The sequence below is a fragment of the Scyliorhinus torazame genome, chromosome 7, assembly GCF_047496885.1.
Source record: "Scyliorhinus torazame isolate Kashiwa2021f chromosome 7, sScyTor2.1, whole genome shotgun sequence".
Classification (NCBI taxonomy): domain Eukaryota; kingdom Metazoa; phylum Chordata; class Chondrichthyes; order Carcharhiniformes; family Scyliorhinidae; genus Scyliorhinus; species Scyliorhinus torazame.
Window position 1 is genome coordinate 305,476,547 of NC_092713.1, and position 18,991 is coordinate 305,495,537.

The window sequence follows — 18,991 nt, forward strand, 5'->3', positions numbered from 1 at the left end:
AAGAGTGGCAATTAGCAGATGGATTTTCAATAACGTCTCTTGAATGAGCTGCATTTAAGGTGCAAAATGTTTCACCCACAATTACTATCACCGCAAGAAGTTATGCAGACAAATGTGGCACGGCAAGAGCCCACCGATGTGGTTGGGGCAGAGGAGCCTTTCGTCCGGTTCCAGTAGGAGTTCTGGCCGGGACACCAGAACTGCCCGGGCTTCTTACTGGCAGCATGGGATCCCCAATGAGTGCACTGCCACACCCAATCCATCTGCTGCTGGGGAATAGAGGGACACAATGGGAGGCCTTCACAGAACATTATCTCTTCAGTGTTAACAGAAGAACACAGGAGTGTTCTTTGAGCCTGCTCTGCTATTTGATAGGATAGGCTGATCTGGTTGTGGTGTCAATTCCACCTTCCAGCGGCTCCCCATAACCCTAGACTCCCTCATCCATCAAAAATCCTTCTAACTCTGTGACCCAGCCTCCATTGCTCTCTGGGGAAGAGAATTCCACAGACAAATACTCTTATTTCTCATCTCCATCTTAAAAAGGAGACCTCTTATTCTCAAACTGTGTCCCCGAATCTAGTCTCCACAACCAGTGGAAATATCCTCCTGGTATCCACCCTGCCAAGTCCCCTCCGGATCATCTATGTTTCACCTCTCATTCTTCTGAACTCCAATTGGTACAGGCCCAGCCAGCTGGAGCATTCTTAATAAGCTCTTCATCCCAGGAATGAGTTGAGTGAACCTTCTCTGAACAGCATCTAATGCAATTATACCCTTTCCAAATAAGGAGACCATAACTGTGCTAAGTATTCCACATATGGTTTCACCAAGGCCCGGAACAGCGGCAGTAAAACTTTTATATCTACTTTTATATCCCATTCCCCCTGCAATTCTGGAAAGTGTGAAAATAGATAAGTCCCCTGGGCCGGATGGGATTTATCCTAGGATTCTCAGGAAAGCTAGGGAGGAGATTGCAGTGCCTTTGGCTTTGATCTTTATGTCGTTATTGTCTACAGGAATAGTGCCAGAAGAATGGAGGACAGCAAATGTTGTCCCCTTGTTCAAGAAGGGGAGTAGAGACAACCCCAATAACTATAGGCCAGTGAGCCTTACTTCTGTTGTGGGCAGTCTTGGAAAGGATTATAAGAGATAGGATTTATAATCATCTAGAAAGGAATAATCTGATTAGGGATAGTCAACACGGTTTTGTGAAGGGTAGGTCGTGCCTCACAAACTTTATTGAGTTCTTTGAGAAGGTGACCAAACAGGTGGATGAGGGTAAAGCAGTTGATGTGGTGTATATGGATTTCAGTAAAGCGTTTGATAAGGTTCCCCACGGTAGGATATTGCAGAAAATACGGAGGTATGGGATTGAGGGTGATTTAACGGTTTGGATCAGAAATTGGCTAGCTGTAAGAAGACAGAGGGTGGTGGTTGATGGGAAATGTTCAGCCTGGAGTTCAGTTACTAGTGGTGTACCACAAGGATCTGTTTTGGGGCCACTGCTGTTTGTTATTTTTATAAATGACCTGGAGGGCGTAGAAGGATGGGTGAGTAAATTTGCGGATGACACCAAAGTCGGTGGAGTTGTGGACAGTGCGGAAGGATGTTGCAGGTTACAGAGGGACATAGATAAGCTGCAGAGCTGGGCTGAGAAGTGGCAAATGGAGTTTAATGCAGAAAAGTGTGAGGTGATTAATTTTGGAAGGAGTAACAGGAATACAGAGTACTGGGCTAATGGTAAGACTCTTGGCAGTGTGGATGAGCAGAGAGATCTCGGTGTCCATGTACATAGATCCCTGGAAAGTTGCCACCCAGGTTGATAGGGTTGTTAAGAAGGCGTACGGTGTTAGCTTTTATTGGTAGATGAATTGAGTTTTGGAGCCATGAGGTCATGTTGCAGCTGTACAAAACTCTGGTGCGGCCGCATTTGGAGTATTGCGTGCAGTTCTGGTCGCCGCATTATAGGAAGGACGTGGAAGCATTGGAAAGGGTGCAGAGGAGATTTACCAGAATGTTGCCTGGTATGGAGGGAAGATCTTATGAGGAAAGGCTGAGGGACTTGGGGCTGTTTTCGTTAGAGAAGTTAAGAGGTGACTTAATAGAGGCATACAAGGTGATCAGAGGATTAGATAGGGCGGACAGTGAGAGCCTTTTTCCTCGGATGGTGATGTCTAGCACGAGGAGACATAGCTTTAAATTGAGGGGAGCTAGATATAGGACAGATGTCAGAGGTAGGTTGTTTACTCAGAGAAGGGCGTGGAATGCCCTGCCTGCAACAGTAGTGGACTTGCCAACATGAAGGGCATTTAAATGGTCATTGGATAAACATATGAATGATAAGGGAATAGTGTAGATGAGCTTGAGTGGTTTCACAGGTCGGCGCAACATCATGGGCCAAAGGGCCGGTACTGCGCTGTAATGTTCTATATCCCTACTGTGCAGGAGGCCATTCGGCCCATCGGGTCTGCACCGACCCTCTGAAAAAGCACTCTACCTAGGCCCACTCCCCTATCTCTGTAATCCCACCTGACCTACACATTTTTGGACACCAAGGGACAATTTATCGTGGCCAATCCACCTCACCCGCACATCTTTGGACTGTGGGAGGAAACCGGAGCACCCAGAGGAAACCCACGCAGACACAGGGAGAAAATGCAAACTCAACTCTGTCACCCAAGGCTGGAATTGAACCTGGGTCTCTGGTGTGGTGAGGCACCAGTGCTAGCCACTGAGCCACCCCTGTCAATTTGATGGGCAAGAGGAACATATTAAAAGCTGTAAGACTGGGGGAGGGGACGATGGTGTTGTGATGCATTTAATGTGGTTTGAAGTCTGGTTGGGAGTGTTGCAATGCACAGGGAGCCACAGCAGCTATTTTGTCAGTCGGTGTTTAATTGCACACAGACAGGGTCCGGTGGTTCATTGTGGGTTTCTAACCAGTCAAAAAAGTAGGAGTTAAAAATAAATAAACGTGCTGTACAGATCATTGATTGAATGTATACCAGTGTCTTTTGCCTGACAGAAAGTTGGGAGTGTACAGCATGGACCCAACACAATGACCAGGATAAAAATTAAACTGGACGGCATGTTAAACTGCGCGAGTGTGTGGGATGGGGCAGGAGATATAAAGTAAGTTCAGATGACGGTGGGTGGCACAGTGATTAGCACTGCTGCCTCACAGAGCCAGGGACCCGGGTTCGCATTTAGCCATCGGTCACTGTCTGTGTGGAGTTTGTACGTTCTCCCCGTGTCTGCGTGGGTTTCCACCGAGTGCTATGGTTTCCTCCCACAGTCCAAAGGTGTGCAGGTTAGGTGGCTTGGCCATGTTAAATTACCCTTAGTGTCCAAAGTCCAGATGGGATTACAAGAATGGGGAAGGAGAAGGGGTGCTCTTTCAGAGGGTTGGTGAAGACTCGATGGGCTGAATGGCCTCCATCTGCACTGGAGATTCTACGACATCTTCCAAAATTAATGGTGCTCCCAGCGAGCAGGGAGAAAGGTTCATTATTGCCATCACCCATTCAACCTGCAACCTAAAGTCATTAAAGATTACATTGTGTGTACAAGGAACAGGTCATTCAGCCCAACAGGCCAATGCTGGAGTTTGTGCTTCCACCCTTCGTCATCTTAAGCTAAGATTCGAAGGGGATCTGACAGGGCTGACACCGAGATGCTGTTTTCCCCTGGGGGGGGGGGGGGGGGGGGGTGCAATCTAGAACCGGGGGCCACGTTTCAAAATAAGGGAGCTCCCATTCGAGATGGAGAGGAGGGGGAATCTTTTCACTCACTGGGCCATTAGTGTGCGGAATTCTCTTCCCCGGATAGCAGAAGGGGCCGGAACTCTGAATTTATTCAAGGTGGAGTTAGATTTTTGATTGCACTCTCAAAGAGCAGGCAGCCGTACAATGGACTAAACGATCTCCGTATGTGCTGTAAATGTCTGTGGAGAGAGCCACTTTGTCTGTCAGTGTGTGCCAGTCTGCGGTGGGCCAGTGTTTTATAGCAGCAGTCATTGGCACAGTGCGCGGCAGAATGAACAAGGTTTGTTCCAGAAATCCCTCCAACTCAGTTGGCTATGATTTACTTTAATGATAGTCAGTGCAGTCTCTGGTGGCAAGCGGAGTATCCATTCGGCGTGAGCGAGGTACGTTAGAATCCTCACGGCATGGCAGCCATCCAGTCACAGAGTATTGAGCAGGGGGATGTCTCGGCTTCGGTTTGAGGCCTCTCTCCACGCAAATCAGCCGACTCCCGGGATGCTGCTGCGGAAGGTGAGACGCTTGGGCGTGGGTTCTGAGCGGTGATCCAGACAGGTGACGCTCACCGATCCCAGTAGCTCGGCCCTGGCCACGAGGTTCTCATTGCTAAGGGGTGAGGCCCAGAGGTTGCCCGTGCTCCGTGAGTGCGGTAAAGATGAAGCCAGTCCCATTGGCAGGTGGCGACCTCCCCAGTCTTTGTCGACTTCACTCGGGTCCTGGTGAGGGATTGGCAGCCTGGGTCTGCCCAGGGAGTGGAGACAAGGGGAGGACATCACAGACCTCAGGAAGGTATGTTCACCGGAGAAGCTGAAATGTCCTGAGTAAAAAAACAATTACAGTTAACAACCAATTCAGTAACCTCAGCCGCACTTGCTGGAACTCTCAAAATCCCCGGCCCCTCGACTTGTCCGTCCTACTTCAAAATCCTCCCGTTTATCACCACATCTTGTTACCTCAGCTAACCTCCCTCACATGATCTGCTCCCACCCCTGACACCCCTGAAATTCCACTGTAACGTGCTTGGGGATGTCTCTGCGTGTTTCTAGACAGATTTCCTTAATGGGACACCAGTTAGAATGTGGAACTTGGTCCCACAGGGAGCAGTTGAGGGAACAGCAAAGATGCATTTAAAAGTAGGTAGATAAACACATGAGAGAGAGGGATAGAAGGTTGTGCTGATACAGTTAGATAAAGAGGGGTGCAGGAGGCTCCTGTGGAGCACGGACCAAACTTTCTTTTTAAGATTTAGAGTACCCAATTATATATTTTTTCCAATTAAGGGGCAATTTAGCATGGTCACTCTACCTACTCTGCACATCTTTTGGGTTGTGAGGGTGAGACCCACACAGACACGGGGAGAATGTGCAAATGCCACACGGACAGTGACCCTGGGCCGAGGTCGAACCTTGGTCCTTGGCACCGCGAAGCAGAAGTGCTAACTACTGCGCCACTGAGCATTAACAGTAAACTTTACGTAAAAAGTGCAAATGAAGACTATGTTTCTTTATATCATAAAAACAGAAAATTCTGGAAATATTCAGGTCAGGCAGCAGCTGTGGAGAGAAACAGAGTTAATGATGACCCTTTATCAGACTGAAATGTTAACACTGTTTCTCTCTCTACAGATGCTGTCTGACCTGCTAAACTGCCCCTTAAGAGTCCTAAAGTTGTGCAGGTTAGGTGGGGTTATGGGGATAGGGCGGGAGTGTGGGTCTCGGTAGGGTGATCTTCGTAGACTCGACTGGCCGAACGGCCTCCTTTGCAATGTATGAATTCTATGGCTTCTATGGACTATTTCTAGCAATTTCTGGTCTGCAGTGTTTCACATTTGTGCTTTTAAAAAAAAATTAAAGTTTAATACAACAGCAACTTGTATTTATAAAGCACCTTTTAATGTAGCAAAATGTCTGAAGGGACTGCCACAGGAGTGTAACCAAGCAATCTGACAGAGCTACATCAGGGGGTATTCAGCCAGATGACCAAAAGCCTGGTGAAAGAGGTGGATTTCACGGAGTGTCTTGACTGAGGAAGGAGAGTGGCAGAAAGATGGAGGCACCTAGGAAGGGAATTCCAGAGCTTCGGGCCTAAGCAGCTGAAGGGATGGTCGCCAATGGTGCAGTGATTAAAACGGAGAATAATGCAAAAGGCGAGAATTGGAGGAACACAGAGATCCCGAAGGATTCTAGGATGGAGAGCAAAGAGAGGGGAAACGAAAAGGAAAAAATGGTGAATAGCTGGAAATCTGAACCAGAAAACCAGTCTGCATCTGGTATGGGAAGTACCAGTCTAATAATCTGGGCCCTGATTAAAGATTTCACCCTTTTCGATGCTGTGCAATTCTGGTTTGCGCTCACGAGTAACGTTGAAGGCCAGTTGCACTGCATAAATCATTCACTGGCATTGGCACCGTTCGTCTTTAAGATGACAGTTTGCGCCACGGTGGACAACTCGGTGTGAAGCATCGCTCGGTGAGACTCGGGAGCCCCACTCTTGCAGGGCAGTCTCTGCTGCGTTTACAGGAAGACGGTGCGCTGAGAAGCATAAACATCACAGCTAAAATAACCACTCCCTCAATCTGTGAATTGACACTGGATCATTTACCCTCTAAATTCAACCATAGGAGCACCAAGGCTCGGTTCCCTTGCCCTGACACTCTCACCAGTAACCGCTACTGCTCCAACATTCCCGGAAACAATCCCAATGGTGTGGAAAACGGGTGGGCTGCAATCATTACAGAAATCCTGAAGGTATTACCACCCAGCACACCGATCCTTTTACTTCCTACTTAATTTACTGCTGCTTTTCCCCATTCTTCCTCCACTTTAAGCTTCCCAGAGTTAAATAGCCTGGCTCGGCAGAAGCCACGGCTCGCATCTACACCACCTCCAGATCTTGGGCTGGAATCTAATGGCCATCATTTACCTTTGATTTGGAGACCTTTCATCAAGAGCTGCATGTTATGCACAGCCTGGGCACTACCCGCGAGGGCTGCACTCCGATACAACTCGATAGCTTTCGAAAAGCTCACTGGGAGGCCTGAGGAGAGGGTGACAAGAGATTGCTGCATTAGCTTGTTCTGGTGTAAGGGGAACTGCTACAGAAATCCTACACTAAAGCCACGCGTTTTAAAAAAATCCTTTGCTGGTTTGTGGGTGTCGCTGGCAAAGGCAGCATTTGTTGCCCATCCCTAATTGCCCAAGATTTGCGAGGCTATTTCGGAGGGCAGTCAACCACATTGCTGTGGCTAGACCGGGTAAGGATGGCAGATTTTCTGCCCTAAAGGGCATTAGGGAACAAAACTAGATGGGTTTTTAACCACAATCGATGATAGCTTCATGGCCACCATGGCCAATTCCAGACTTTAAACAAATTGATTGAATTTAAATTCCACTAGCTGCTGTGGTGGGATTTGAGCCCGGTACCCCGAGCATTAGCCTGGGCCTCTGGATTACTAGTCCTGTCACATTACTACTACACCACTGAAATGAAATGAAAATGAAAATCACTTATTGTCACAAGTAGGCTTCAAATTAAGTTACTGTGAAAAGCCCCTAGTCGCCACATTCCGGTGCCTGTTCGGGGAGGCTGGTACGGGAATTAAACCGGACTGCTGGCCTGCCTTGGTCTGCTTTCAAAGCCAGCGATTTAGCCCTGTGCTAAATCAGCCCACTGTCTCCAATGGCTGATGCTGAGGGAGAAAGGCTGGGTCAAAAGGACAGGGAAGTTGATTTATTCCTTGATATCCCACCGGAGCTGCCGGTATGTAGGCAAATCCGGCACTAACCTCCAAGCAGACAAGGTTAAGGGGACATTTAATGGAGATGTTGAAAACAATGAGGGTTTCAACAGATTAAATGACGAGTAGCTGTTTGCAGTGGCAGCAGGATCAGTAACCAGAGAATATCGAGTTACGGTGATTGGCAGTTTTAGCAGGAGATTCACTCAGTGACATATTCGCAGTATTATAACTCAAGATGGGTGAAAGCAGAAATAACAGGTTGACAATTTATAGTAAATAATGTTAAAATATTACTGTGCTCAAGTCAAGGATGTTTGTGGTGGAGGATTTGAAATATGTAGACTCAAGTCTCGTTTTCTCTCAGGATTTCTGATTTGCTGGGATCCTGGCTCCCCTAATTTAATAATAATCTTTATTATTGTCGCAAGTAGGCTTACATTAAGACTGCAATGAAGTTACTGTGAAAATCCCCTAGTTGCCACATTCCGGCACGTGTTTGGGTACACAGAGGGAGAATTCAGAGTGTCCAAATTACCTAACAGCACGTCTTTCGGGACTTGTGGGAGGAAACCGGAGCACCCGGAGGAAACTCACTCAGACACGGGGAGAAGGTGCAGACTCCGCACAGACAGTGACCCAAGCGGGAATCAAACTCGGGACCCTGGAGCTGTGAAGCAACAGTGCTAACCACTGTGCTACCCACAATGTCTCCCTACCTCAATGAAGATTTGAACACCCGCCTCTGATAGTCCAGTACCTCCCAGTCCTTGCTGGTGGAACACTCCCAGAGCACACTGTGCATCAGCGTGTTCACAGCTTGCAGCCTTCTGGTACAGCTCGACGGCTCTCTGAAAGTCCTTCTGCACTCCCCAACCCTTCTGGTAACAAATCCCCAGGTAGTACTGACTCGCAGGATCCTGCAACAGACAATTAACAACTTTCACACTGCACATCTCAGCTGCAGCCCATCCCATCAAACACCACGTTTGCCATGGAGCTTAGTTAGCATGGAAAACTTAGCAGACATTTTGTTAATCTACGTAAACATTTCAATCAAACAAAGTTCTTTGCACCGTGTCAGAAAATGAAGAATGTCCAGGGTTACGGGCTTTTAAAAGTCATTAGAAGCACAGAACAACTTACCCCACTTGCCGATGCCATTGTCAGGTACCTGGCAGCTCGCTCCAGATCTTGGTGAGGTTCTTTTGTAAAGAACACACCGAGGTACGCTTGGGCCTGGAACAGCGAGAGGACATATTGGAACAGTGCTTTCACAGAGATCATTCCTTCCCCACCTCCCTCCTTCCACTTTGTGCTTTGTTTTCTCTGGCACGTCAGGAGAGGGAACTTGCATTTCTATAGCACCTTTCACAACCTCAGGACATTCCAAAGCATGTTATAGCCGAGGAAGTACTTTTGAAATGCAGTCACTGTTGTAGGAAGCTGGCAGGTGTTCAGAGCAAGCACACAAACAGCAATGCGATAATGACCAGGTCATCTGTTACAGGCGATGTTGCATTAGGTCTGAACACTGGGATATCTCTCATGTTCATTTTAAAATGGGGTCGTTTATGTACATGTGTGGGGGCAGAGAAGGCCCTGGTTTCACATCTTTCGGATGGGAAGGTAGCTTCTCTCTCAATGCTGTCCTAGGAGTGCCAGCCTAGACATTGTTTTGTGTCTGGGGTGCTGTGGGTGAGGGATCTCTCTGAGGAAGGCAACAGGCAAGGAGGTTGAACGATTGTTTACCAGTGTCTCGAACTAGGAATGTCACATGAGGATAGATTAGGCTGGACTGTAGTAGTCAGATATCTTGCCGGCAGTAATCCAGAGGGAAGAATGAGTGAAACTGCTTTGCAGTTCAATACAGCCTCAGTCCCTTTGCGAAAGGAGAATAGGGACAAGAGAATACAATTACATGGGCGTTTAACAGCGCAGCCATAGACTATTTGGCCCTATAGGTCTATGCCAGTGTTTATGCTCCACAAGAGCTTCCTCAGAAAACAGAAGACATGACTTTTCAAATTCATGCAGCTCGGGGCAGCACGGTGGCGTAGTGGCTAGCACTGCAGCCTACGGCACGGAGGACCCGGGTTCGAATCCCGGCCCTGGGTCACTGTCCGTGTGGAGTCTGCACATTCTCCCCGTGTCTGTGTGGGTTTCACCCCCACAACCCAAAGATGTGTAGGTTAGGTGGGTTGGCCACGCTAAATTGCCCCATAATTGGAAAAACAAGAAAAATAATTGGGTACTCTAAATTTATTTTTTTAAAAAAAATTTATGCAGCTCTCTTGAAGGGAGTTAGCATCTTACCGGAACTATTTTGTACACGTGCAACGTTAAAAAAAAAGAAATACGATCTCTTGCCTCTTTAATTCCGGATTTGGCTGCCTTTTCCAACTGCTGTATGGCTTCCTGGGTATCTCCGATCGTCCTTCCTGGCTTTACGTGCAAGAGGTACTTGGCCCAATGGAACTGGGCCATGTTGTGTCCTTGGGCAGCAGCGCGACTGTAATACAAAGCAGCCTGGGAGGGGAGGAAAGTGAATGGGATTGGACTGGGTTACAATATCGTAACAACATCTGAGACATTGCCTTACTCTTAAAACACAAAAGACACGAAAACAATACACGGGTGACTTCAGCATTTTGTACCCTACGTGAACATGGTTTGTGGGAATGGGGTTACTGCTTGTATTAATTTAAATTATTTCATGGGATGCGAGTGTCGCCGGCAAGGCCAGCATTTGTTGCTCATCCCCAACATCCTTTGAAAAGGTGGTGCTGTTACACTCACTTGTGTAGGCAAACGTGCGGCACTTTAAGTACCTGCATATTCCACAGTGACGAGATTGAAGATTTAAAAAAAAATTATTCATTCATGAGATATGGGCGTAAGCACATATTGCTCATCCTTAATTACCCTTGAGAAACTGGTGGCAATAATGGAGTGGCTGCTGGACCATTTCAGGAAGTTGTTCAAGAGTCAATTATATTGCTGTCGTTATAGGAACATTGGCACTGTGCCCAAGTTGCTGGACTAATAATCTAAAGACGCGAGTAGGAGCCCCCCCCACCCACCCCCCACTCGGGCAGCCGGACAATTTAAAATCAGGTAATTACATAAATCTGAAATAGTACAAGTAGCGCATCTCCAATCTGGAAACCTCTGGCCTTGAGTCTCTGTTGGATTTCGGAAAAAAATCTAAACGCCTCAATTCAAATTGGAATGTCTTAATTGGGTCAGTAGGGATTGCAGGAAAACCAACTGATGTGATTGCAAAGCACTTTGGGTTAACGGTCATGTCAATTCTGGTGTTAATTCGCTTCTCACACATGGGTTCAATAACACTTGTGTTCCTCTCCCACGTCAGTGGGGAGTTTAAAACAAGGAAAGATCAATCAAACTGAAATGATGTTAGAAATATCCCGCAGCTCTGACAGAACACAATTTGGATTTTATTCATGCGAGATTGTACGGTGCTGTTTAATAACTCTCTTTGAACTGGCTTGGGTCAAGAAAGCAACCAGTGCCCATGGATCTTCAGACTTCTGGGAAATGTTGGTGAATTGAAACTTGTATTTGGGAAGCCTTAGTGGCATCAAAACTCAATACAGGTACTTGGTACTGTAGCAAGAATCGACAAATATCCTGATCCCAAGGATAATACATTGCTAAATATTTTAGGTGCAGCACGGTGGCGCAGTGGTTAGCACTGGTGCCTATGGTGCTGAGGACCCAGGTTCGATCCCGGCCCCGGGTCACTGTCCATGTGGAGTTTGCACATTCTCCCCGTATCTGTGTGGGTTTCGCCCCCAAAACCCAAAGATGTGCAGTTTAGGTGGATTTGCCACGCTAAATTGGCCCTTAATTGAAAAAAATAATTGGTACTCTCAATTTATTTTTAAAAAATAGCTAAATATTCTGCCTCATTGGATTGGGGAGGCGGTGGCATCGTGGTATTGTCACTGGACTAGTAAACCAGAAACCCAGGGTAATACTCTGGGAACCCGGGTTCAAATCCAACCACTGCAGATGGCAAAATTTGAATTCAATAAAAATCTGGGATGAAAAGTCTTCATGGTGACCATGAAGCCATTGCCAATTGGCATAAAAACCCATCTGGTTCACTAATGTCCTTTAGGGAAGGAAATCTGCCATCCTTACCTGGTCTGGCCTACATGTGACCCACAGCAATGTGGTTGGCTCGTTGAGGGCAATTAGGGATGGGCAATAAATGCTGGCCCAGCCAGCGACACCCACGTCCCACGACTGAATAAAAAAATAATTCTGTAAGAGTCCTTTGTTCGCCTGGATGAGTTCAACCGTCCCTGCCACATCGGCACTTGGGTCAGGTGGGGTAAAGGTTCACTTGAGCACAGGAAATGTCAGGCACGCGAAGCTGATAGCACTCCCTGAACTTTCCGAGCTGGGCTGGGTGCGGTTGCTGGAGCACGGGAATTCAGATACCGCAGGTTTTCAGGATCTGAGGTACTCTACCTGTAAAGGTAAAGTGGCCACAGTCCCAGATGGCCATTGGCAGCTTTTCCCTTTGAGGAGGAGAGCTGAATGACGGAGAGGGGCAAGGTGGAGAAGGCGGGGCCTTCGTGAATAACCTCAGCCGGTATGGGAATTGAACCCTCGCTGCTGGCCTCGCTCTGCACCACAAACCAGCCTTCCAGCCAAGTGAGCTAAACCGGCCCTCAGCGGCTCGACCTGTATCTGTAAATTAAACTACCAATGGTCGTTAGAAACTCATTTAATTCACTAATATCCTTTAGGAAAGGAAACTGCTCTGAACCAGTCTGCCCCTATGTGACCCCAGACCGACTGCAATGTGGTTGGGCAATAAATGCTGCTAAGGTCAGTGACACCCACATCCCATGAACAAATATGTAAATAAAACACGTAGACCAAACTGGGTGGGAGCAGGGTTTCTTCTCTGTTGATGTGGTGAGATTGGACCTCAGTCCAAAATAACCGCTAAACTGTAGCCGTTTGAGTGAGGAATGTTGGCCAGGACAGTGGGGGAAACTCCCTGTGTATTCTTCAAGCAATGCCATGGGATCTTTAACATCCACCTCAACTACTGACGTCCTGATTTAGACAGTGTCTATCTGAAAGATAAACGCCTACTAGCATGCATTACTCCCTCAGTACGGAGCAGGAATCTCCATCTCGATCATGTGCTCGGGTCTCGCAGTGAGACTCAAATCTCTAACCTCCTGGCCTAGGGCATGCTGTCCTGGCAGGGAAGGAAGTGAACACACGGCAAGTATATAAATGCAAGTCTTTCTTTTCTTTTTCTCAGATTCCTACCTTCTCTATGTCTTTGATAGTACCTCTCCCCAGTTCATAGCAAACACCAACATTGTACTGAGCCTTGCTGTAGCCTTGGCTGGCTGCTATCATTAAACAGGAGAAGGCCATGTCATAGTCTTTGGCTTTTATGTTTTCCAGCCCTGCACAGGAGAGATTTAACAGACAGGAAGATCAATGGAGCACAGATTGCAAGAGATATAGAAGCTTTGGAAAGGCAAAGTAAGTATATCAAGGTGAACATTTTAATTAAAGTCCCCATTCTAACAGTAATTAGTGATTTTGACTTGGTCTATATATGGTTCGGCTGCATTTACTGCCAAATCTGTGCAAACATATTTACATCCTGATGGTAGGCCCAGCTTAGCAGCTGCCATCTTTATAGGGGGCAATATGCAGACAGCTGCATATGTACCGCCATCTTTGTAGGGAGCAGCATGCAGCCGGTTACATACATACCACCATTGTTATGGGTGCAAAGTGCAACAGGGTTCATTCGCGATCATGTAGGTTATTCTTTCTGTATTTTATGCTTTTTCCTTTTGCTTGTTTCATTTGCATTGTGCTCAGTTTTAATTTTTATTAGTGTTCTGCTAATTTCAAGTAACGTAGACCTGAGAAATCAACTGGAGACTCAAATGCCACACTAATTTTTGGATATCAACCAGAGCGCTGACACAGACTAATAAAAAAAAACCTGCAAAAATGCTTAGTGTGAAATGCCCCAACTTTATGTTTTTATCGCTGGTGGAACCGCCATGAGGAAGCTCATTGCACAGACATGTGCAGATAGGTATCGGTGGCCATCCTGCACTTACAGGAGACACAGTGATGTGGTCATTAGGTGAGAAGAGGATCTGGTTTGCCTGTAATTACCTCCATTGGCTGGGTGGCCAGTCAACCCTCATTACTTAGACAGAGGTTTGGACACTCTCAGTGGGATGAGGGTGTCGCTCACCCTCCAGCTGCCTCGAGGTGGTGGTGGGCCGCTTTCTTGAACCTCCACAGGCTGTGAGACGAAGGTACACCCACAGTGTTGTTGGACCCACCCGAACAGACGTCAGAGTGTGGCGACAAGGGGATTTTCACAGTAAGTTCACTGCAGTGTTACTGTAAGCCTACTTGTGACACTAATAAAGATCATTATTATTACGTATGGTCCTTTGGATGAGCAATCCAGTTCAATATATGCCCGATGAGCAAATTCGGAGAAAGAGAGGATTCTCATCAGTAACATCTCTTACCAATAACATTTAAAATGGAAGAAATGCTGGACTCTGCAGCTCCCCTCAAATTGGAGGTGGCTCGGTTTAAAATTTCTTCTGGACTGATTTCTTCTCTCTATATCAACAGACAGGATAACAGTATTTAATAATCAACACAGAACAATCGCAGCGATTCTTCTTAAAGTACGGCTCAATGCACTCCCAGGAACACATGGCATACATATGGAACAAAATTGCTCGTGAAACCACTGGATTTCCCCGCTTAAGTTCTGGTAGTGGGGGGGGGGTGGTGGTGGTGGTGGTGGTGGGGGGGGTGGGGTGGGGGGGAGAGCCTGGTTACCTGGAGGGCTCCTTGCCGGCCATTTCCATCTGGCAGACCACATTCTGAGCAGTGTATTCCTTTTACAAACAGTAGCTCATCTGCAAGACACAATGAACACACACACTAGAAATGTACTGCCATACAAGGTACTGTGGAATTAAATAGAAAATGTTGCCACAGCTACAATCAGCTTCCTAAAAGGTTTCGTAAATACTTAAAAGAGGAGGATAATTAAGGAAAGGGTAAGACCAATTAGAGACCAAATGGCAGAGCAGGCTCGAAGGGCCGAATGGCCTACTCTTGCTTCGATTTTCTATGTTTTTCTTTTCTTTAAAATTTAGAGTACCCAATCATTTTTTTTCCAATTAAGGGGCAATTTAGTGTGGCCAATCCACATACCCTGCCGATCTTTGGGTTGTGGGGAGTGAGACCCACGCAAACATGGGGTGAATGTGCAAACTGCACGCGGACAGTGACCAGGGATCGAACCCGGGACCTCAGCGCTGTAGGCAGCAGTGCTAACCACTTCACCACCGTGCTGGCCCTTGATGTTCTTTGCAAATAGTATCATATCGGCCGCATTTGGAGTATTGCGTGCAATTCTGGTCGCCGCATTATAGGAAGGATGTGGAAGCATTGGAAAGGGTGCAGAGGAGATTTACCAGAATGTTGCCTGGTATGGAGGGAAGATCTTATAAGGAAAGGCTGAGGGACTTGAGGCTGTTTTCATTAGAGAGAAGAAGGTTAAGAGGTGACTTAATTGAGGCATACAAGATGATCAGAGGATTGGATAGGGTGGACAGTGAGAGCCGTTTTCCTTGATGGTGATGGCAAGCACGTGGGGACATAGCTTTAAATTGAGGGGAGATAGATATAGGACAGATGTCAGAGGTAGGTTCTTTACTCAGAGTAATAAGGGCGTGGAGTGCCCTGCCTGCAACAGTAGTGGACTCGCCAACATTAAGGGCATTTAAATGGTCATTGGATAAACATATGGATGATAAGGGAATCGTGTAGATGGGCTTTAGATTGGTTTCACAGACCAGTGAGCAATGTCGCCGCAACATCGAGGGCCGAAGGGCCTGTACTGTGCTGTAATGTTCTATATTCTATATTGTATATATATGTGGAGGTAAAAGACATGAGCATCGGTCTTCATCTTTTGCGCCTGTTTTCATAGAGAGGGCTAAATCAGACTTTGTAGTTAAGAATGAGTGTGAAATATCAGATGAGAAACATAGTGGGGAAATTTAATTTTTTTTTAAGCACAGATCCGGATGAAATGTATCTTGGGCTGCTAAGAGAAGCAAGGGAAGATTCCGCGGAGGTGCTGGCCATCATTTCCCAATCGGGGCAGCACGGCAGCACAGTGGTTAGCACAATTGCTTCACAGCTCCAGGGTACCAGGTTCGATTCCCGGCTTGAGTCACTGTCTGTGCGGAGTCTGCACGTTCTCCCCGTGTGTGCGTGGGTTTCCTCCGGGTGCTCTGGTTTCCTCCCACAGTCCAAAGATGTTCAGGTTAGGTGGATTGGCCATGATAAATTGCCCTTCGTGTCCAAAATTGCCCTTAGTGTTGGGTGGGGTTACTGGGTTATGGGGATAGGGTGGAGGTGTGGGCTTGGATAGGGTGCTCTTTCCAAGAGCCGGTGCAGACTCGATGGGCTGAATGGCCTCCTTCTGCACTGTAAATTCTATGGTTCCATATGAGTCGCTACAGGAATGATGCTGGAGGACTGCGAATGTCATACCATTGTTTAAAAAGGAAGGCATGGATAATCCAAGTAATAAATGCCGGCTTTGTCAGCAACGTCCACATCCTGTGAATGGATTAAAATGAAAAAAAATCTTGCAGCATCCTGAAGAGAATTGTTTGTGACTCGTACCTTGCTCAATGCTTTCATCTAGTTCCTGCTGTTCAGTCCTTGAATATACAATGTTGACATTTGCAAGACTGGATGATCTGGTTGACACGGAAGGCTGGTCTGTTGAGTTACTGCTCAAGTGCGGAGTCTCACACTGAGGCAAAATGCACCGGCTGAACTCTAGCACGCAAAGCAAATAAAACAACGGTTAGAGAGAGATTAACTCGGGAAAGAACAAGGCCTCTTAAACTGCAGAAGAAACATTGATGTGGCAGTATTGTTGATAATTGAGCTACAAAACCTGAATTTAAATGAACAACAAATGATGAATGTCTGCCAGTAGGGTCCGTCAGTGCCATTACCTAGTGGTAATGCATTGGTTTTCTCCTCCAGGCACCATGCCCCAAGAGGGCATTGGCATCCATGGACTTTTATTAGCTTGGCCCATTAGACGTACCAAAGGACTGCAGTGTTTTCCCGTTACCGTCTGCAGTATGATTGATCAGGAAACATTCCTGCTCTCACCACCTGCCATCAGGAGTATTGGAAGCATTTACAGGCTGATCAATCAACCTGTTTGGCCACGTTCTGAATGCACCGCCCATGGCCATCAAGCCCTGGAGTGGGACTTGAGACTGGGACTGAGACTTGGACCAGAGCTCCTGGTCCAGAGGAAAGGGTCCAGAGGTGGTTCACAAGAATGATCCCTGGAATGAAGAGCTTGCCGTATGAGGTGCGGTTGAGGACTCTGGGTCTGTACTCGGTGGAGTTTAGAAGGATGAGGGGGGATCTTATTGAAACTTACAGGATACCGAGAGGCCTGGATAAAGTGCTCGTGGAGAGGGTGTTTCCAGTAGTAGGAAAAACTAGAACCCGAGGCTACAGCCTCAGACTAAAAGGGACGATCTTTTAAAACAGAGATGAGGAGGAATTTCTTCAGCCAGAGGGTGGTGAATCTGTGGAACTCTTTGCCGCAGAAGGCTGTGGAGACCAAATCACTGAGTGTCTTTAAGACAGAGATAGATAGGTTCTTGATTAAAGGGGGTCAGGGGTTATGGGGAGAAGGCAGGAGAATGGGGATGAGAAAATATCAGCCATGATTGAATGGTGGAGCAGACTCGATGGCCTAATTCTGCTCCTATGTCTTATGATCTTACAAACGATTCCCACTGCACCACAAGACTTCCCAAATACATGGGGTTATACTTTTCCCATAGAATTTAAGTGATTCCAAACTACAATGCTTCATTGCTCTGCTGATGTGACATTGAGATACAGGGATATGGCAGAACCTGGAGCTACTCTTTGGGGTAACTGATCTAACCCGTTCTAGTGGTTAAGAGTGCTTGAACTGGCTCCTGGCTGGGAGATAAGAAAATTAAAAATAGGAAAATTAGACCAAACGGTCCTCAAACCCTCTCTGCCATTCAATAGGATCACAGCAGATCCTCCACCTCAACTCCACTTTCCTGCTCTGCCCCCATACTCCCCAATTCTCTTAAGTGTCCAAAACCCTAACGATCTCGATCTTGAATACACTCAACGACTGACGTCCACAGCCCTCTGGGGTAGTAAAGGAGAGCTAGAGTGGGAAGGGGAAGGAGAAACAAGTCAGGTCTCCCAGTCCAGATTATTTCTGATCATCATCCGATGGCGCTTGATCCAAAATGCATGAATGTGGATCCTAAGTTTTTTTTAAATGTGGTAGGGGATACAAAAGACAAGAGTTAAGACAATAAAACCAAGACAGGTCATTGATTAGCTTGTTGCAAGTCCAATTTTGGGTTATTTCAGGCAGGATTCAAAGCCTTGGGCAGCCCATAGAAGGGATTCAGAGGTGATCCCAGGGATCAAAACATTTAATTGAGGAGAGAATAGAGGCACTGCGTTCTGTTTCTGTCAGGGTAAAATCTAAAAGAAGACCTGATAAGGGTGCTCACAATTATCAGTGATATGCATAAATTAAATCGGGAAAAACTATTTAACACTGGCTGGTGAAGTGGTAACTATCAACCATCATCTCCACATCAGCAATTTACAATTTAAATGATCACAAAGGAGGAAGGGAAGAAGCAAAGAGGATTATAAATGCCAGCCTTATGAGCCTCCTCGAGAATGAAAAGCAATCTGTGCTGATGCACTCTCCAAGAGCAGGTCAATCTTCCTGCGATTACTCATTCTACATTGATGGGCAAGGTAGCTTGGCACTTAGCCTAAGCCTAGCATGAGCCAGTGACCCAAAGAAGGGCAAGAGAAAAAAGGGCAGCACGGTAGCATTGAGGTTAGCACAATTGCTTCACAGCTCCATGGTCCCAGGTTCGATTCTGGCTTGGGTCACTGTCTGTGCGGAGTCTGCACGTTCTCCCCGTGTGTGCGTGGGTTTCCTCCGGGTACTCCGGTTTCCTCCCACAGTCCAAAGATGTGCAGGTTAGGTGGATTGGCCATGATAAATTGCCCTTAGTGTCCAAAATTGCCCTTAGTGTTGGGTGGGGTTACTGGGTTATGTTGATAGGGTGGAAGTGTTGACCTTGGGTAGGGTGCTCTTTCCAAGAGCCGGTGCAGACTCGATGGGCCGAATGGCCTCCTTCTGCACTGTAAATTCTATGTAAAAATTAAGGGGCACAGCATTCTCTGTAAGGCTCCTTACAATTTCCAAAGATAGCACGATGCAAAGGGGCTCCTGCACTCAGCTTTTTGACAGTACGTTCTGGATACATTTACTTTGCTCGGACTCGTGAATAATAGGCAGAGTGTGAAC

The 18,991-nt window shown here is 46.9% G+C and overlaps 1 protein-coding gene across 1 annotated transcript in view; it reads right to left on the bottom strand.

The window, feature by feature from the left end:
• Nucleotides 1-4,075: 4,075 nt before the first annotated feature.
• Nucleotides 4,076-18,991, bottom strand: part of LOC140427150 (DAP3-binding cell death enhancer 1-like) — a 48,868-nt gene continuing 33,952 nt past the window's right edge. Inside the window, exons 5-13 of the mRNA XM_072512699.1 lie at nt 16,255-16,413; nt 14,389-14,468; nt 14,067-14,163; nt 12,823-12,965; nt 9,871-10,029; nt 8,647-8,739; nt 8,261-8,420; nt 6,687-6,800; nt 4,076-4,581 (exon numbers count right to left, since the gene is read on the bottom strand). Of these exons, the coding sequence (XP_072368800.1) occupies nt 4,247-4,581; nt 6,687-6,800; nt 8,261-8,420; nt 8,647-8,739; nt 9,871-10,029; nt 12,823-12,965; nt 14,067-14,163; nt 14,389-14,468; nt 16,255-16,413 (1,340 nt within the window). The 3' untranslated portion in view covers nt 4,076-4,246. The remainder of the gene's footprint in view (nt 4,582-6,686; nt 6,801-8,260; nt 8,421-8,646; nt 8,740-9,870; nt 10,030-12,822; nt 12,966-14,066; nt 14,164-14,388; nt 14,469-16,254; nt 16,414-18,991) is intronic.